General features: G+C 40.2%; 1 protein-coding gene across 1 annotated transcript in view; it reads left to right on the top strand.

Annotated features, from left to right (window-relative positions):
- The window catches only part of FRAS1 (Fraser extracellular matrix complex subunit 1), a 402,680-nt gene that overhangs the window by 136,061 nt on the left and 249,332 nt on the right, over nucleotides 1-17,287 (top strand). Inside the window, exon 3 of the mRNA XM_087826788.1 lies at nucleotides 14,360-14,467. Coding sequence (XP_087682914.1) covers nucleotides 14,360-14,467 — 108 coding nt within the window. The remainder of the gene's footprint in view (nucleotides 1-14,359; nucleotides 14,468-17,287) is intronic.

Raw genomic sequence — 17,287 nt, 5'->3', positions numbered from 1 at the left:
GAACATTGTAATTGATTAGTTCACCATTAAAGTGGATCATCTCAGTGGTTTTGGCCCAGCCGGCTTTCTTTCTTTCTTTCCTCTTTTTTCCCCTCCACTTTAGCTTGTGAATTAAGTGAGAGGGGTGAACAGTCCTTCACCCCTCTCACTTAATTCACATAAAGATTATGTTGGCTCTAGCATGTGGAAATGTATGTCACAGTAACTCCCACTCCTCCCCACAACTTAACCCTGAGCCTGTGGCTGACAATAGTAATCTTTCCCAACCTACTCGGGCAGAGCTTCAGAATCCTTCTCAACAGAGAATTTTAAATAGCTATTTCTACAGCTGGCATATGTGATAAAACCTGTTTACTGTCTCTGACTTAGAAATTTAGGAATATTTCCACTATGAACTCAGGAAATGGAGAGACAGCAGCAGCTAAGTAATTATTAAACTTATCTCATTTACCAAGATTAAGAAAATTGTTTTGAGCAGTGTTGTCTGGTAGAGTTTTGTTACTATATCATTAGTATTTTATTATGCCATGTGGCTTTATAGAAAGCTTCCTCAGACAGGAGAAATAGTTTTTGTTTTCCTAGAAACTTGAGATCTTGAGTAAGATACCGAGAGTAAGATGTTCCAGGCAGGGCTAACTGCCTTTTTTGGTCCCTGATTCCCTCATCCCGGGAAATCGTTGCTGGCTGCAAGGAGTCAGGGTGTAGTTGGCGGCAGCAGCCCAAGTTAATCAGGCCTATTGATCTGTTTGTTTAGAACTATCATTTTTCAGTTGAAAGAGCATGGCTCTTGAAACCCAGCAGTCCTGGCTTCAAGTTCTGGCTTCACCAGTTCTGTGATAACTGAGCAAATACTTTCTTTAACTTTAGTTTCTTTTTTTCTGTAAAACAGGAGTAATAATAATGAATTCATAGGATTTTGGTGAGGATTAAATGTCATGTGAATATATACAAATATACGCACATATGTAGTATATGAAATATAGGTATACATATACACATGCATGTACCTTAATATACACATATACACATATATGTAATATATGTATGGGATAGTAGCTCAGTAAATAGTAGTTACATGTACTGTATGGACATATGACTTGTGTAATGGGGTTTGGGAAGTTGTGTGTTTGGTTTTTTATAAAAAGCAATATCTCTACAGTGTCATATTTTGCAAAGTGAGCTTTCTAACTTGTAATATTAGGAGTGGTTGTATATTGATGAACATGGTCATGAAATACACACATTAGAAAAAAATCCAGCAGATGATGAGCTGCTTTATAAATTGCGCACAGAGGGTGCAGCGATGCTCCCTCCAGGACACAGAGTCAATAGAGGTTTGTCGGGAGTGCAGAGGATGACCGACGACGGAGAGCCGAGGGCCTTTGCTCGAACCTGTAAGTGCTGGGCGCTGGGCTGAGGAATTGCAAAGGTGTTATCCGCCCTAACCTCCTGATATTACTCCAGGGTAGGTTTTATTATCTTTATTCTTTTTACATAAAAGGAAACAGGCTGTCAGGGTAACGACCTTGCTTAAGGTTCTGTAACTATTGAGGCAGGGAGATAGGTTCCAGCCCAGAGTTGTTGGACTCCAAAATGCATCTCTAGATTATGGACAGTGTTGTGTAATCTCTATATTTTATGGAGGAGGAATCTGAGGCCCAGCAAGTGACTTGTCTAGGGTGCTCAGCTTGGTAAAATCAGGTTCTGACTCAGTCTACTCTTTTTTCATACTATGCTCTCTCTCCAATTCTTTTTCTTTATTCTGTTGTTTCAAAAGCTATATTTAAAGTTCAAGGGCAAATATAAGGGACTGGGTTGTATTCTTCTGTACCTGGTTTGGGTTGTATTTTTCTGTGTCTCCCACATTGCTTAGTACTATGATAAATCCTCAATAAATCCTTGGTGAGTTGAATTCTTAGGAGAGTTAGTCTCTGAAATCCTATTTTGAATGAGGCAGAGATATAAATACATACAAATATACATATGTGTTTATCAGGTTGTATCTTTGAGAAATTAAGTTGATACCTTGGCTCTCAAATGTTATGGAGTCCACTCCCTGTTTTTAGGCAGTCTGCCATCTTTATCTTTTAACATTTTCATTCATTGTAATTACTGATATTTTAAGGTTTATGTCTACTGTCTTACTATTCATTTTCTGTTATTCCTACTTTTCTCTCTTCTTTTGGTTCAATCCAATAATTTTTATTTACCCATCTATTAGCTTGTCAGTTATACATGCTTTTAATATTTCTTTTGTGGTTATCCTAGAAATTACAACATGTATTAATCATTTTATTTGTCTTGTTTAACTTTATTTATCTTCCAACTGTCTTATGTTACTGTTTTTATGCATTTTATATTTACATACATTTAAAATCCTACCATATGTTATTTTTATTTTGTACAGTTCTTTATTTAGATTTAGCCACATATTTGTCCTTTCTCTAACTCTAAATTCCTTCCTACATTACTGTGTTTCTATCTAGAATCACTTTCTTTTTGCCTAAATAACTTCGTTTAGTTTTTGGGGTTTTTTTTTTTTTTTAGTTTGGGCTTGCAGGTGACAAATTCTCATAGGTTTTATTAATTTAAAACATCTTTATTTCACTTTCATTTTTGCTGGATATAGAATTCCAAGTTGGTGATTATTTTCATTTACCACTTTAAAGATTTGTTTTCTAACTTCTATAATTTTGTGTGTGTGTAGAATTTAGCTGTCAGGTTTAATGTTCTTCTTTGAAGATAATTCCCTACCCATCTATGGATTTTAAGGTTTTTATTTATGAAAACAACCTAAGTGCCCATTGATGGATGAGTGGATAAAGAAAAAGTGGTATATACAATGGAATATTATTAAGCTTTAAAAAACGAAGGGAATCCTGTAACAACATGGATGAACCTGGAGGGCATTATGCTAAGTGAAATAAGCCAGAAAGAGAAAGACAAATACTGCATAGTATCACTTGTATGTGGAATCTAAATATATATATATATATTAGTGAAACTCATAGAAATAGAGAGTAGAAAAGTAGTTTCCAGAGGCTGCTGGGTGGGGAGCATAGCAAGAGGTTAGGGGAAAAAAAAGACTTTTCTCTTTGCTGCTGGGTTTTAGTAGTCTTACTCTGATGTGCTTTTGTTTTATATTTATTTTGCTTGATATTCATAGCACTTCTGAATCTATAGCTTGATGTTTTCCTTTATTTTATAAAACTCTTAGCTATTATTTCTTCAAAAATTGTTTCCATCATTTTCTGTCATCTGCCTCTCAGAACTCAGTTGCCCATATGTTAAACCTTGCGGCACGTTCCATGTGTTTCCCATGCTCTTTTCTGTTTCTTTTTACTTTTTATTCTTTGTCCTTCAGTTTGTATATTTTCTATTGACCTCTCTTCTCATTTACTAATATTCTTTTGAGCTATGTCCAGTATGCAGTTCAACAAATTAATCTCATTTGTTTTTATTTTTTTGTTCCAGAATTTCAAATTAAGTTTGTAGATACTGCTTATCTGATGAAATATTCATAGTTATTTTAAAATCTCCAATGTATGTTTTTATTTTCTTATGTTATCTTCACAAAGCTCCAAACAAAATAAAGTACAATCTTTCTTTGAGTTACAGGGTAGTTAAGTTCCCTGCAAATATAGTGTACATTGTTACTGCTGAATAAATTCTTTGTGTTAATATGTAAAACAGAATTAGCATATATAGTCAGAAATGATAAACAGATTTTTCACTGACTTGAACGTTTAGTGAGACATTTGAAAGTCATGTGGAAATGGGACAATTTTTCTTTGTGCAGGTGTGTATTGTCTGTTACACGACATCTAGAGTTCATGATCTCTGTTCATTAAATGTCAAAGGGTAAATCCCAACATTTAGTCATCAAAACAAATTTTCAAATGCCTCTTGGGGTGGCATTGCTCCTGTGTAGGAGCCTACTTTACATTAAATAGTGCGACTGGGTCAACAGTGATGAAGCCTTTGACTCAGGGCCTTCGCTAGGCCTGAAAACAGGCATAATAGGATGTGACTTTACCTGGTTGAATGTGTCAGTACAACCCCCAGCCATTTACTAGATGGCCAGTTTTACTAAACCAACTGCGAAGAGGCTACCTAGAGGAAAAATTTAGGGACCCAGGTCATGAAGCAGAGATTCGGATGATATGACACAGCCCTGTCATCAGGCAGATGAGCCCAGCATTTGGTCAGAAATAGAGGGACTCTTTTAGAGCAAAGGTCTTGACTGAGACATAAGTCTGGAAAGCAAGATCTCAAACAGTACGTACTGAAAATGGCCACTGCAGCTGCAAGGCACCTTTTATAGGGCAGCATGGAGAGGAAAGTGCTGTTGTCTGTGTATTTGACTTTCAGCAATTACATCACAAAATAGCTAGCAATTATTTAAATTTGAGAATATCCATTCATCCATCCATTCATCCATTCATCTATTTCTCCACCCACCCTGTCAGAAACATTGTCAGTGCCTGTTATGTTTCAATCACTGTGGGAATACAAAGCACCTATATATAAAGAAATTGTTCTCACTCTTGGGAAGGGAGAGAGACAAGTAAACAACTAATTATAAAGTGAATGATAATGATCTAGTGACGGAGGAAGACAAGGAAATAAATAATTTTAACATAAGGGATAATGGTATAGCTATAATTTAATTTCGTCTGCAAACATTTTGAATGTTTAATTTTTTTCTCCATTTGCCTTAGGAATATGAAATGAAGTCTGAGAGCTGAATTGTTAGAGGGGAAAAAAAAGTTAATTACTAGTTTAAGCTCTATTAGAGTCTCCCTGATATCTGGATTGCTTAAGTAGAAATATGAGGCAGACTTTTTAATCATTATAGAACTTTTTATATGGTTAACATCTCTAGGAATTTATTTTGTCATTGAGGTGCTCTTTGCTGGGCTTTCAGTATAACAAGATTGTGTTTGAACAAATGGAAAAATTAGAAGGGCTACAGAGCTAAGCCTGTGTTTCCATTGCTTCAGAATTTGGAATGTGAAGCACATTGACTGGGTAATTAATTTTATTCTATATTTTGAAGAGATTTCCCCCTCTGTATACCAACTCTAGGAGTATAGTTTCCACAGCCCTCTATAGGCAAATATTTTGTAAGCTTTTAAGCTGTGGGAAAGTTAACTTCCCCTTTTTTGTGGTAGCTGGAGGGATTTTCTAAATCTCTAAATGTTACAACTACTCTTCTGCCACAGAAAATACCTTGATCAACAGGTTAAGATTGTGGCAAGTGACCAGATTCACAGCTACCATTTATTGAGTGTTGCCATGGGTCATCACTGTGCTAATTACATTAGTTTATTTAATCTCTACTGTTACCCAACTGGGTCCTGTTTTCTCCTTAGTTTATATATTAGGAAATGGAGACTCAGAAAAACTAAGCGATTTATCCGAGATCCCAAAGTTAGGAAGTAATTGAATTTATATTTGAATCCAAGTTTACCCACTCTACCATACTGGCATGATTACTTGAGTTAGTGTGGTATATAACCTGTGTTCATAGACCAAGACTGTGGATACAGATGTGGATATGGTGGGAAAAACATAATCTTCAGAATCCAGTGGACACTGGTTCAAATACAGGTGCCATCACTTACAAGCTTTGGAAACATTACTTAACCCCTCTGAACCTTGTGTTTCCCATCTGTAAAATGGGGATGGTAATCATATCTACTTTAACATTTGCGAGAGAGAGAGAGAAACATCGATGTGGGAGAGACACATCTATTGGTTGCCTCCTGCACTTACCCCGACCAGGATCGAACCTGCAACCCAAGTCCGTGCCCTTGACCGGGAATCGAACTCGTGACCCTTCTGTGCTTGGATTGGTGCTTTAACTACTGACCCACAATGACCAGGGCCCCAGAGGGCCCTCTTCTTTTTCTTTTCTACGCAAAACAGAACTAGGAGGAGTAAGTCGGGCTTTGTGGAAGCAGGGGGAGCTTGGCAAGCACAAGGCAGGGAAGTGGTGACTGAGTCCCGGAGGCAGAGAAGGCCTGGAGGAGGGGAAGTGATACTGAGCTGAGGCCCGGAGGACGTGTGAAGCGAGATGCGGAGGCTGGCAGTGCGCTGTTGCAGCACAGGGGGCGTGTCAGGCAGGTAAGGCACTTACCCGCCAGCTCCTTCCTCCGTACGTTTGGCAGCACTGCCCCGGTGTCTCTCACCTTGTTGGCCTATTAAGGTGAGAAAGTGGAAGCGAGGATGGCTTGAAATGGTGAGGCCGCGATACAATATAAGGCGCACACTGTATGATATTATATGATAACAGTATAGCACAGAATACAAAGAATGGGTTTGAATCCCACATCTACCCATCGCTAGATGTGCTCTGGACCATTCACTCAGCCTCTTCAGTCCTGTTCTGTCATCTGTAAAATAAGGGTAGCGATGCCTTGTTCCCAGCGTGCGGGTGGAGCAGTGAGATTGTGCGTGTGGAGGACGTGGAGGAGGATCGGCCCTTGGTGGTAGCTGGGCTCCTTTCCTTTCCCTCCCTGCCCCCCGCCTGTCCCTTAGAATAGCTGCCACACTATTCTAAGAAGACGGGTGTACAAGAACATGACGTTAACTTGCCATGCTATACAGGGTCTCTTGTCAGCAACTGAACAAAGACATTTTCGGTTATATATAGCAGCTATCGTTTCATCTGTGATTCATGCTGTTCCTTCTGTAGCCAAATGATATTCTTATAGCTGATGCCTTCAGATTTATCATTTTAAGACAGCAGCAGGAGGAGATCAGGTACAAGCTAATCTCTCCAGGATGCTGACATGGGAAACTACTTAGGTCCTTGGTATAGGAAACAAGAAACTCTAAAATGGGGTGTTATATGGAGCAAGCCTTTGAAATAGGTTTCAGACAGAAAATGGTTTGCCTTTTTCCCTTTTATTTGGCATTAATTTATGTTTTCTTCTGAAAGGAGAGAATTTTCATGTAAACACAAGGACTCATATCTTTTCTTAACAATAAGTGTCCTCTGCTCCTTTTTATTGGGTCTGGATGAGGAGCTTTACATGAACTTCAAAATGAGACCAAATGAAAAAGGCATTGTTTATCTAAGCTGTCTGAGGAAGGGCACTTGGGGAAAGAATTGAACTCTAAAATAACCTTATGAAAGCTATTGATTCGTTTCTTTATGGTGCCTTTCCAAACAAGGGCCATTATTTCTGTGCCCGAACTGGAGCTGGGTCAAAGAACCCGTTTCTATGGATTATCTTTCCTGAGAACCAGGCATGTCAGGAAAATGAACCTCCAGAAATGAAGACATGAGGCCCAGTTGAATATTATGGCCCTTTTATCACTTTGAAGGACAACTAGGGAACAGTTAATTTTTGAAAATTTCACTGAGTGCAAAAAGTTTGGGAATAACTGGTGAAGTTTAGATAAATGGTTTACTTATGTATTTGGTAGGTGGTTTTAAGTAACTCCATTCCCCCCCAATGCCAGCTCAGCTCCAAAGCTCTGGTTCTAACTATGTTCTTCTACTTTATATTTAAAAATAAGAGATCACATACGTTTCATCTACTATGTGTGAGGACTGTTCTAGGGATTAGGGACACAGCAGTGAGCATAACAAACAAAATTCCTGCTTTCCTAGGGAGCAGCTGTATAACATAATGTCAGGTGGTGAGTGCTAGGAGGAAAACAGAACAAGGGAGTAGACTGACAAGAAAATACTGTCTGTGGAGGTGGTGTTTGAGCAGCTGCTTGAATGAAGTGAAAGAATAAGCCATGATGGTATTTCGGGGAAGAGCAATCCAAGCAGAGAGAATGTCATGTTCTAAGGCCCTGAGCTGGGAATATACTTAGTAGTTCCAGGAATAGCAATAAAACCAATGTCGCTAGAGCCTGGCAAAAAAGGTTGGGAGAGAGGGTGAGAAATAAGTTCAGAGAAAGAAATAAGGGGCCACTAGAACTTTTTAAGCAGTAGAGAAGGTGCCATGAGCTATGACAATCCTGTCCTGAAGCCACCTAACTGCCACCTTGGAGCCTGGCTTGCTCTAGGTACCAAGCTATGCTCCTCAGAAGGTGCTTGGGGAGACGTAGGAGCCACCTCCCCCAAGGTGGTTCCAACAGCTCTCATTTTTCAGCTCCAAACTTGTACCCTCACCACATAGTTTCCAGCTCGGCTCTCCCATTTGACTCAAGGAATTTGGGTCTCCCAAGGGCTTAAATAAGAACAGAGGATTCAGTAATTCCTGATTCCTGGTGTCAAAAGATCCATCAGAGCTAGGGGGGAAAAATTTTAAAAAGAAAAAAAAAGCAGAGCATTGTGTTACATTTCAGGATACAAGTATGTAGGGACCGAAGGCCTGAAGCTGCGCACACCATCCCCCTGCCCTGCTCCTGCCACCCAGGGAAGCCGGGGGTCCTGGTCAAACTCTTCCTCCTTGGGAGGTCCTCAGGAGTCCTGTATCCCAACACGAAGTTACCTGGAGATGACTTTGAGAATCTGAGATTTTTGTGAAAATACTTTACACAATGTTTTATTGAATGAATATGTTTCATTGAATAAATGGGAAGTACATATACCCATTATTACTGGTCACGATTTTCTAGGAAATTTTAGTATGCTAAAAAAATCACGTTAAGTTACATATTTTTGTTACTGAACAAATAGAAAATATGGGTAAGAATAAAGGAAAAACAAAAAATCACCTAGAATCCAGACCCAGGAATGACTACCCTTCACTCACAGGTTTATATAATTCCATAATTTGTTTCCACACAGGTTTTTTTTTTTTTTTTTTTTTTTTACAGAAAGGAATATTTTACATACTATTTTATAACTTGAAAGCACTGCTTTGGGGGAGCTTTGTTCCTTCTTTCTCATTTTTGGTCTAAGAAACAAAGGGAATTTAAAATGAGATGAATTAATTAGTAATTGAAGTGGAATTATTATACCATTTAGATGAAAGAAAATTTATGTCAACAGGCGATACACTGCTCTTATAGAATACTATAAATAATTTCCCCCAGAAATTTGAGTACTGATGAGGAATATAGTCATTGTTTATTTTCAGCACTAAATAAATGTTTAGTAAATACTTAACCAAGTGAAATAAATTTTTTTTAATTGAAACATCTTGTTATTACTTAAAAGTAAATCTTTTCTTTTGTGACAGCATGGATGGACCTGGAGATTATTATGCTAAGTGAAATAAGCCAGTCAGAGAAAAACAAATACCATATGCTCTCATTTATATGTGGAATCTAATGAACAAAATAAACTGATGAACAAAATAGAAGCAGATTAATCTCTTCCCACCCTCCCACCCACCCCCTCCTTCCCTGAGATTCGTTCAGTCTGTTCCATGCTTCTGTGTCTCTGGATCTATTTTGTTCATCAGTTTATTTTGTTCTTTAGATTCTGCATATGAGTGAGATCATGGACACAGATAATAGTGTGATGAAGGCCAGGGGCAGGGGGGTGGGTGCAGGGTAGAAGGGGTCAATGGGGAAAAAAGAGAGAACACCTGTAATACTTTCAATAAAAATAAATTTAAGAAATGGAAGCAGAGGCATGGACGCATGGAACAGACTGACAGCTGTCAGAGGAGAGGGGCGAGGGGAGGACTGGATGTAAGAAGGTGAAGGGATTGGCCAAAGAACATATATGCATAACCCATAGGCACAGACAAGAGTGTGGTGAGGGCCAGGGGGAGGGCAGGGGGGGCTGGGTAGAGGTGGGCAGAGGGGGAAAACGAGGACATCTGAAGTAGTATCAACAATAAAAATAAAGTAAAAATCATATATTTGGGGATGGAGACACTGTATTATTAGCAAGAATATTTTATTCATATATTATTAAAAATATAAAAAGATGTTTAAAAAGATCATATTTCAGTTGCTTTTTAGCTTTGTCAAAATCTAATCCTTTAATCTATAGTCTAGGGAAAAACAATTTTAAGACTATTTCTTCTGCAGAGTGTGTTAGATTGGAAGAGAGGATTCTAAAGAGACAGAATTGTAATAATAACATGGAAAATCTGTACAACTTATTTTACAATGTTATTTCTTTGGTTTTTATGACTTCATCCAAAGTTTCAGCTATTGAGGAACTCTCGTATCCCTACTGTCATAAAGCAGTTTTATGGGACCATAGAAATTGATTCCTAAAGTTTTAGACCTAAAAAATATATGGCCCTCTGTCTAGGTCTTGGTAAAGGGCTTACTTTATTTAAAATCAACCATAGCCCTGGCCAGTGTGGCTCAGTTGGTTGGGCAGGTTGCTGGTTCGATTCCTGGTCAGGGCACGTGCCTGGGTTGCAGGCTCCGTCCCTAGTAGGGGGCGTGCAGGAGGCAGCCAATCGATGTTTCGCTCTCGCGTTAATATTTTTGCCCTCTCTCCCCATCTCCCTTCCTTTCTCTATAAAAATAAAAAAATCTTTAAAAATAAAAAATAAAATTAACCAGAAACTACTTACTCTCTGAGGACATTATTATAAGGACTTTTTTGACAAGTCCGATGCCCAGATGAAGGAAATTTTTCTTCAAACACAGTTTGATCAAGTGAAGAAATAACCTTCAACATTACGGGGATTTTGCGGTGACATCACTAAACATTGCGTTGTCAGGGCCTTGCATCCTAAGTGCGGTATCTCGGTTCACATGGACAGCCATTATCCTGAAGGGTTGTTCATTAGTGAATTCATCCAGTACTGTGCTAGGTGATGGGGACAGATAAAGGGGAATAAAACGAGATCTTCCTTGAAGAGTCATAGTCTGGTGGGAAGATAGATATGTAAACAAATTCAAGAAAGCTTCCTGGGCCCAGATGAATTTAACTTTGAATTAACAGAAAGAAAAATTCTGGCTCTATGAGCAAAAGTGAAAATTAGTCCCTGTTTTTAGATGTCTGCTGGTTAGAGTTCAGTAAGCCACTTCAGTGATTGAGAGCTGCTGAAAAGAGTCACGGACTGTTTTGGAGTCGGGTCACTGAGGAAATGACTGAGGTGCAGAGGACTTGACGCCCGGGGTGGGAATGCTGCATCTGGAGTAAGGGTGATGGCACTTAGAGTCACACCGACCTGCGGGGCACACGTGGAGCTGGCGCAGCTCTCTGCTGTCCGAGTGAAATGAAGACGTGGCTTCATGGCTACGTCAGTGTAGTGGGGCAGAGGCTTTTCCAGTTACCTGAGTAGCCCTGCAGATGCCATCTGTGAATTCATGCCTCCCTTCTACTGCTTTCGCTATGAGAAAAGGAAATGTTTAAAAGATAGTTGCTACATGCTGGTGACATCTTAGAAAGCATTTGGATTCAAAATAAATTACATTCAATGGGCCCTTAGTAACTTCCAGGCACTGTTCTGATCTCTTTTTTAAATACACCATCTCATTTCATCTTTTCAATAACCCTATGACTTAAGTACTTTCTCACCCATACTTTACAGATGAGGAACCTGAGATATAGACACCTTAACTTGGTAAGGGCCTCACTGTTAATAAAGGGTGACACCAGGATTCAAGCCCAGGCAGCCGGGGTTCTTGGAGTTCATAGAGCTTTAGGAACTGGGGTAAATGGCTCAATCTCTTGAACACTCATCTGTAAAATGAGAATAGTTGTAATAAGGATAGTACTGGCTCCTAGGGTTGTCCTGCAGGTAAGTGCTTTGCATGTCCCTCTCTGCTGGGCCCAGCCCTCTGGGATGATGGCAGAGGCTGGGGAAGCAAACCGGCCGCCTTCCTGCAGCACCACCAATGCCCCCCTTCCATCAGTGTTTCCTGCTCCAAGAGTCAGGCATAAGTCAGCATAAGATAGTGATCAATAAATGGTAGCTGCTGGCTTTGTGAAGTTGTCATTTTTATTTAATCTGTATCCTGAAACTCATATCGTTTTCTTGAAATCAGCAGGAAACACATATTACATTGTGCTTGGGCGTGGAATTTGTTTTGCCTCACCTACTTGTCATTGCTGTTTGGGTGAAGAGTAGACGTAGCTGGCACACTATTGCCAATTTCAGAGGAACGTGCAGTAGCAATAAAGAGAAGGAAATTCGGAGGTATTGCAAGTCAGGTTCTAGTGCTCATTTGCTTCGACTCCAATTTTTTGTGAATTGGCTACTGGGAATGTAATCTGACTTCAGATGTATTTTATATTTTTTAAGTGACTTTGGGTTTGAAGCCCATTCTGTAAGAGGTTATGGATGCATTTAACATTTCTCAGCCTGGAAGGTTGACTTCAGCTTTGCTTGGGAATGTTGTGCACATCCATGTAAATCAGTGCACTGTTGGTATGTCAGACGTCGTCCTGCAGAGAAACAAAAGCAAGAGGAGACGTGTGGATCTTGGCTTGTGCAGTAATTGTGGGGGCTGGCAAGTTCCAGGTCTGTAGGGCAGACGGGCAAGTTGGAAATTCAGGCAAGAGTTGAAATTGCAGTCTTGAGTCTGATATTTTGAAATTTGGAGGGCAGGCTGGCAGTATGGAAATTCTAGCAGAATTTCTGTTATAGTTTTGAGGCTGAATTCCTTCCTCTCCAGGAAACCTCAGTTTTCGCTCTTAAAAGCCTTCAACTGATTGGGTGATTACGGGTGATCTTCATGTTATTACGGGTGATCTTCATTTAACTTAATAAACTGATTATGTTAATGAAATCTACAAAATATCTCCACAGCAACATCTAGGCTGGCTTTTGACCTAACAACTGGGCACTGTATCCTAGCCAAGTTGACACATAACATTAACCATTACATTTGCTTCGGCCTTCCGGTGTGGAAGTGTCTGTCGCTAGCGTCTGCCGGCTTCCGAGCTCGCCCAGTCCAGGTCAGATGAGGGCCTTCTGAGGACTCTCAGGGACCCAGGCGCTGCTCTCACTCTGCCCCACGGTATTTTAACAGCGCTTCATCTGGCTGACTGAGGAGAAAGGGACGAGAGTCTTTAGAAAGATGGAAAATGTCTTTACTGAGCAACTTAGGAACTGTGAGCCTTGGTTTCTGAAGGACCTACAGAGGCCAGCCAAGGACAGTCCTCTTCAAAGGGCTTGCATTCTGCTCTAGCAAGCTGGCAGGGCTGTGGTGCATGCGGGGAGCAGCGGGGTCGCAGAGGTCACTGAAGGGCCGCACCTGAGTGGCGGGTTTGCTGTGCAGACTTACGGGTTAGGAAATACTTATCCCTGACATTGAGGCTTAAAAGAAGCATGTTACTTTCCGACTGTCTCTGAGGAAGTGGGGGAGGAGTGGGGATCCCCAGAGGAGGGTAAGGGGTGAGACCAGACGAGGGAGGCTGGGGCTGTCGATGGCTTGACCAACTTGAGTGGAGGGATGAGAGTCTCAGGACTGTGAAGTTTGCCACGGCGCAGGCACTGTACCCCATCAGAGGTAAAGATGAGAGACGTCATAGTTTCATACCAGAGCATGTCATGGACAGTGCTCTTAAAAGAGGCTGAGTGTTCAGAACTCGGCCGAACAGGATGGCTGTTTCAACCCATACCAAATAGGAATGTAGGTTGGGAAATCTCTGGGAACATATATTTCAGCACAGTCTATGGTACCTTTACTGCTTCAATTCGAAGCAGCTTTGCAAAGGACAGAAACTGATCTCTTTGGGGTCTGTGATGTATTTGGGCTCCAAGGTACTTCAGATGGGCACAATTGAAATCTAGATTCAGCGTGATGGAAGGTGGGAAACCAAAAGGAAATTTCTAAGTGCTTTTTGCACTGAGCCCAGTTTGACTTTTCTGTTATGATCGTTACTTTCCCATTTGTTGAGAACTAACATAGTGTCATCAATTTTTGTTTATTTAATACCCTCATGTGCATAATACAAAACAATTTGTGAGACCCTTACGGATGGTGCTTTATTTGTACCCCCGTATGCCTGGCATACAGCTGGACACATAATAGCCACTCAGTGCGTTGGCTGATCTGCCCTAAAAATACTGAACTACTCACTCAGATCCTTTTTGTTTCTGATGAGCATGAAAGTATGTAGTAACAAAGAGCTGGAAAATGCTGGTTAGTGCTAGTCCAAGTGTCATTTTCCTTTAAACAGGCTCTGATGGTTTCTGCTGCTTAACAGCAAAGAGAAACTTCAAGTCAGGGAGCAGCTTGTCCCCCTGACGTTTCAGGTCAATCGATGGTTTTTACTCGGGGTATCGACAGCTTTCTGCTGCGTGCCCTTGTCTTTGGCTACGTGGGCTGACTATGGTGAAATGGATTATACTGCTTTTATTGCCTCTGGAGGTTTAATCAGTGCCCAGCAAGCATGATGTGTGCCTGTGACTTTTCCTTTGCCTTTTAATTGTTCAGGCTGCAGGGCCCTTGAAGGTGCTGCTGTTGTTTGCTCAGACGTTGACTGATCAGTTTTTAACTCAGAGCTTATGCTTCTTTGCAGGACGCCACAATTTGGAAGCCTGATTCATGCCAGAATTGCCGTTGCCATGGCGATATTGTTATCTGCAAACCTGCTGTTTGCAGAAACCCTCAGTGTGCCTTTGAGAAGGTATGATATGCTAACTGTTTTCTAGAGGTATTGGTAAAGTCACTGAACTGGTAGGATATTTGCATATTTTCAGCTATCTAGCTTTTTATCCCAAACTAATTGGAAGCTTTATGAAACGTAGGCGAGAAGTTTTTCATATTATATTTAAGGATATCTTAATTTCTGTTTATTGAGCATTTAGTACGCTGTTAAGTGTTTTACAAATGTTATTCCGTTTACTATTATGTCAGGTGAGATATCTTTATCCCCACTTTACAGATGAGGAAAGTGAAGCCTAGAGATTTTAAGCAACTGAACCATGATTATGCAATTAATAAGCCAACTGCTGCCCAGAGAGTTTTTTCTGGGTTCGACAGTTGCTAAAGCTACTGATACTAACCGCAGCATTTACAAGCTGTTGAATAGATTGAAAGTCAGGATCAACTTAAAGATGATTTTCTAAAAATATTATTTGTTCTGACTGTATTATTGTACTGCCTTTGTGCTCTCTAGGAATGTGAGAGGCTCTGACTCAGAAATCTCCGGCATTTGACCAAGTGTATGAGAGATATTTCATTCTGTCCCTCTGTTTCGTTTTTTCAGGTTTTTTTTTCTAACTACACAGCTATGCTGTTAGAATATTTTTTTCCAGGTGCTGACTCTTTTCTTTTTAAAGTGAGTCTATTAAAATAAAAAGAGCTTAAGCTTCAAATTTGAACATTTGAAACTCCCTGGAGAAGACCAATTATTTTTTCTAAAAATGCATCCTGTCAGTTTCACAAGCAGTTTATTTTTTTAGTTTTCTTGCTTCCCCCACAATAATTAATCTTGAGCTTTCATACCATCTAGTGCTAATAAATTTCTGTTTCTAAATTTGGAGTGAATAAATTTCTGTATACCTTTAAGGTATTACTCAATTTCTACATGGGTATATTTTTAAGAAGCTGGTTATACATCAAGTGTTGGTAAATTTGATAATATTTTGTTGTATATTATGGAGCTTTCTATTTTATGGAGGAAATACTCCTAAAAGATCACTGCTTAGCTTGCTGAGTAATTCATGTCAAAATCTGAGCTGGTTGTGTAACAGCCATGAAAACATACCCTCCTCCATGTCACATGAATAATTGTGGTATCGCAGGAAAAGCCCTGAACTAAATGTTATAAGACATAGACTGTATTGCTGAAAACTAAATGTGTTTTATACCAGGGGCAGCTGACAGAATCTAGCCGCTATGACCTGTGAACAAACAATGGTTTTTGCATTTTGAAATGGTTAGAAAAGATCCATAGAGAATAGTATTTCATAATGCAAAAATTATATGAAATCAAGTTTCAGTGTCATAAATAAAGTTTTATTGAACACAGACAGACTCATTGATTTATGTAATGCCCGTGGCTACATTATAGTGACAAGCAAACCAAAGACTAAAATATTTGCTCTCTGGCCCTTTGCAGAAAAAGGTTCTGACCCTTGTTCTATACCAAATGTGATTTTATCTCTTCTTCATTTGTTCCTCTCCTAATTTTTCTCATCTCAGAAAATGGCAACTCCCTTCTTCCACTTTCTCAGGCCAGAAAACAGCATGACCCTCAGCTCCCCACTTTCTCCCACATCCCGCATCTAGCACATTAGCAAGCCAGCCAGCTCTTCATGAAACAGGACATTCCGTATGTGGCTTCCCTGCTCTTACTCTGCCCTTACTGTTATCATCTTTTGCTTCATTCTTCACAGTAACCTCTTAATTTGTTTCACTGTTTCTGGACTTGCCTTTTTCACTGTAATCTTGAAAAAGTAGCCGGGGTGATCCTATTAACATTGAAGTCAGGGTATGTTGCTTTTCTCCTTCAACCCCTCCAGGGGCTTCCAATGGCTTCTCTTCTCACAGTAGCTCTCCACGGGGTCCCTTGAAAGTGCTGTTGCACCCCTTTAACTAACCAACTGGTCTCTCCCTTGCTCACTCTGCCTGAGACAGCGTGCCCGCTCGCTGTGTACTGGATACGCCAGGCACACTTCCGCCACAGGGCCTTTGCGCTCTGCTGTTCCCACAGAGATTGCTTTTGTCCAGATATATATATATATATATGCCTTGATCTTTTACTTCCTTTAATTTTTGCCCGAATCTCTTTCTATTTAAAATTGCAACCCTCCACCCCCTACCACACATTTCCCACCCCTCTCCCATGCTTTAGTTTTCTTCTTGGCACTAACTAGTATCTGACATACTCTGTATTTTACTTATATTCCTTGTTTACTGTCTCTTTTGATCACTGTATATCCTCAGCACCTACAATAGCACCTGACACATGGCAGGCACTCAGTACTAATATTTTTTGGCTGACTGTGTGAATGAATGAGAGATGGGGCTAGAGAGCTGGTAAGTTCAAGGTTACAGGGAGCCTTGTATGATGTTCTGTGAAGCTTGGAATTTTATTTTTAAGGTGATAGGATACTAAGTACAGTGTGAGGCATATGGGTAGAATGACCAGCTTTTCTTTGAGAAACATCTCTCCAGTTTTTGAGAGATAATACATAATATTAGAAGTGAGGAGATGAGTTCAGAAGCCGTGAGATGAATCCAGCTGCGAGGAAGAGACGAGAATTGGAGCACTGGTAGTGTTGGGAGCAAGAGGAAAGGGCACGCAGACTTTAGGACAGTAGTGCAGACTTTTAGAATTAATGAGCTCATTCAAAGAGGTTGTGTGAAAAAAGAGTCCAAGAGCAAGGATGGAATTTGGGGAACACAACCATTGAGGGGGAGGTGAGCATAAGAGATGGCACCTAAGGAGATTAGAAAGACGTGATCAAGAGGTTAAGAGGTGAGAAATGGTCAGAGCAGA

The sequence above is a fragment of the Miniopterus natalensis genome, chromosome 1, assembly GCF_054644295.1.
Source record: "Miniopterus natalensis isolate mMinNat1 chromosome 1, mMinNat1.hap1, whole genome shotgun sequence".
Taxonomy (NCBI): domain Eukaryota; kingdom Metazoa; phylum Chordata; class Mammalia; order Chiroptera; family Miniopteridae; genus Miniopterus; species Miniopterus natalensis.
The sequence above is the reverse complement of the archived record's forward strand: the minus strand, read 5'-3'. Positions and strand labels throughout refer to the sequence as shown.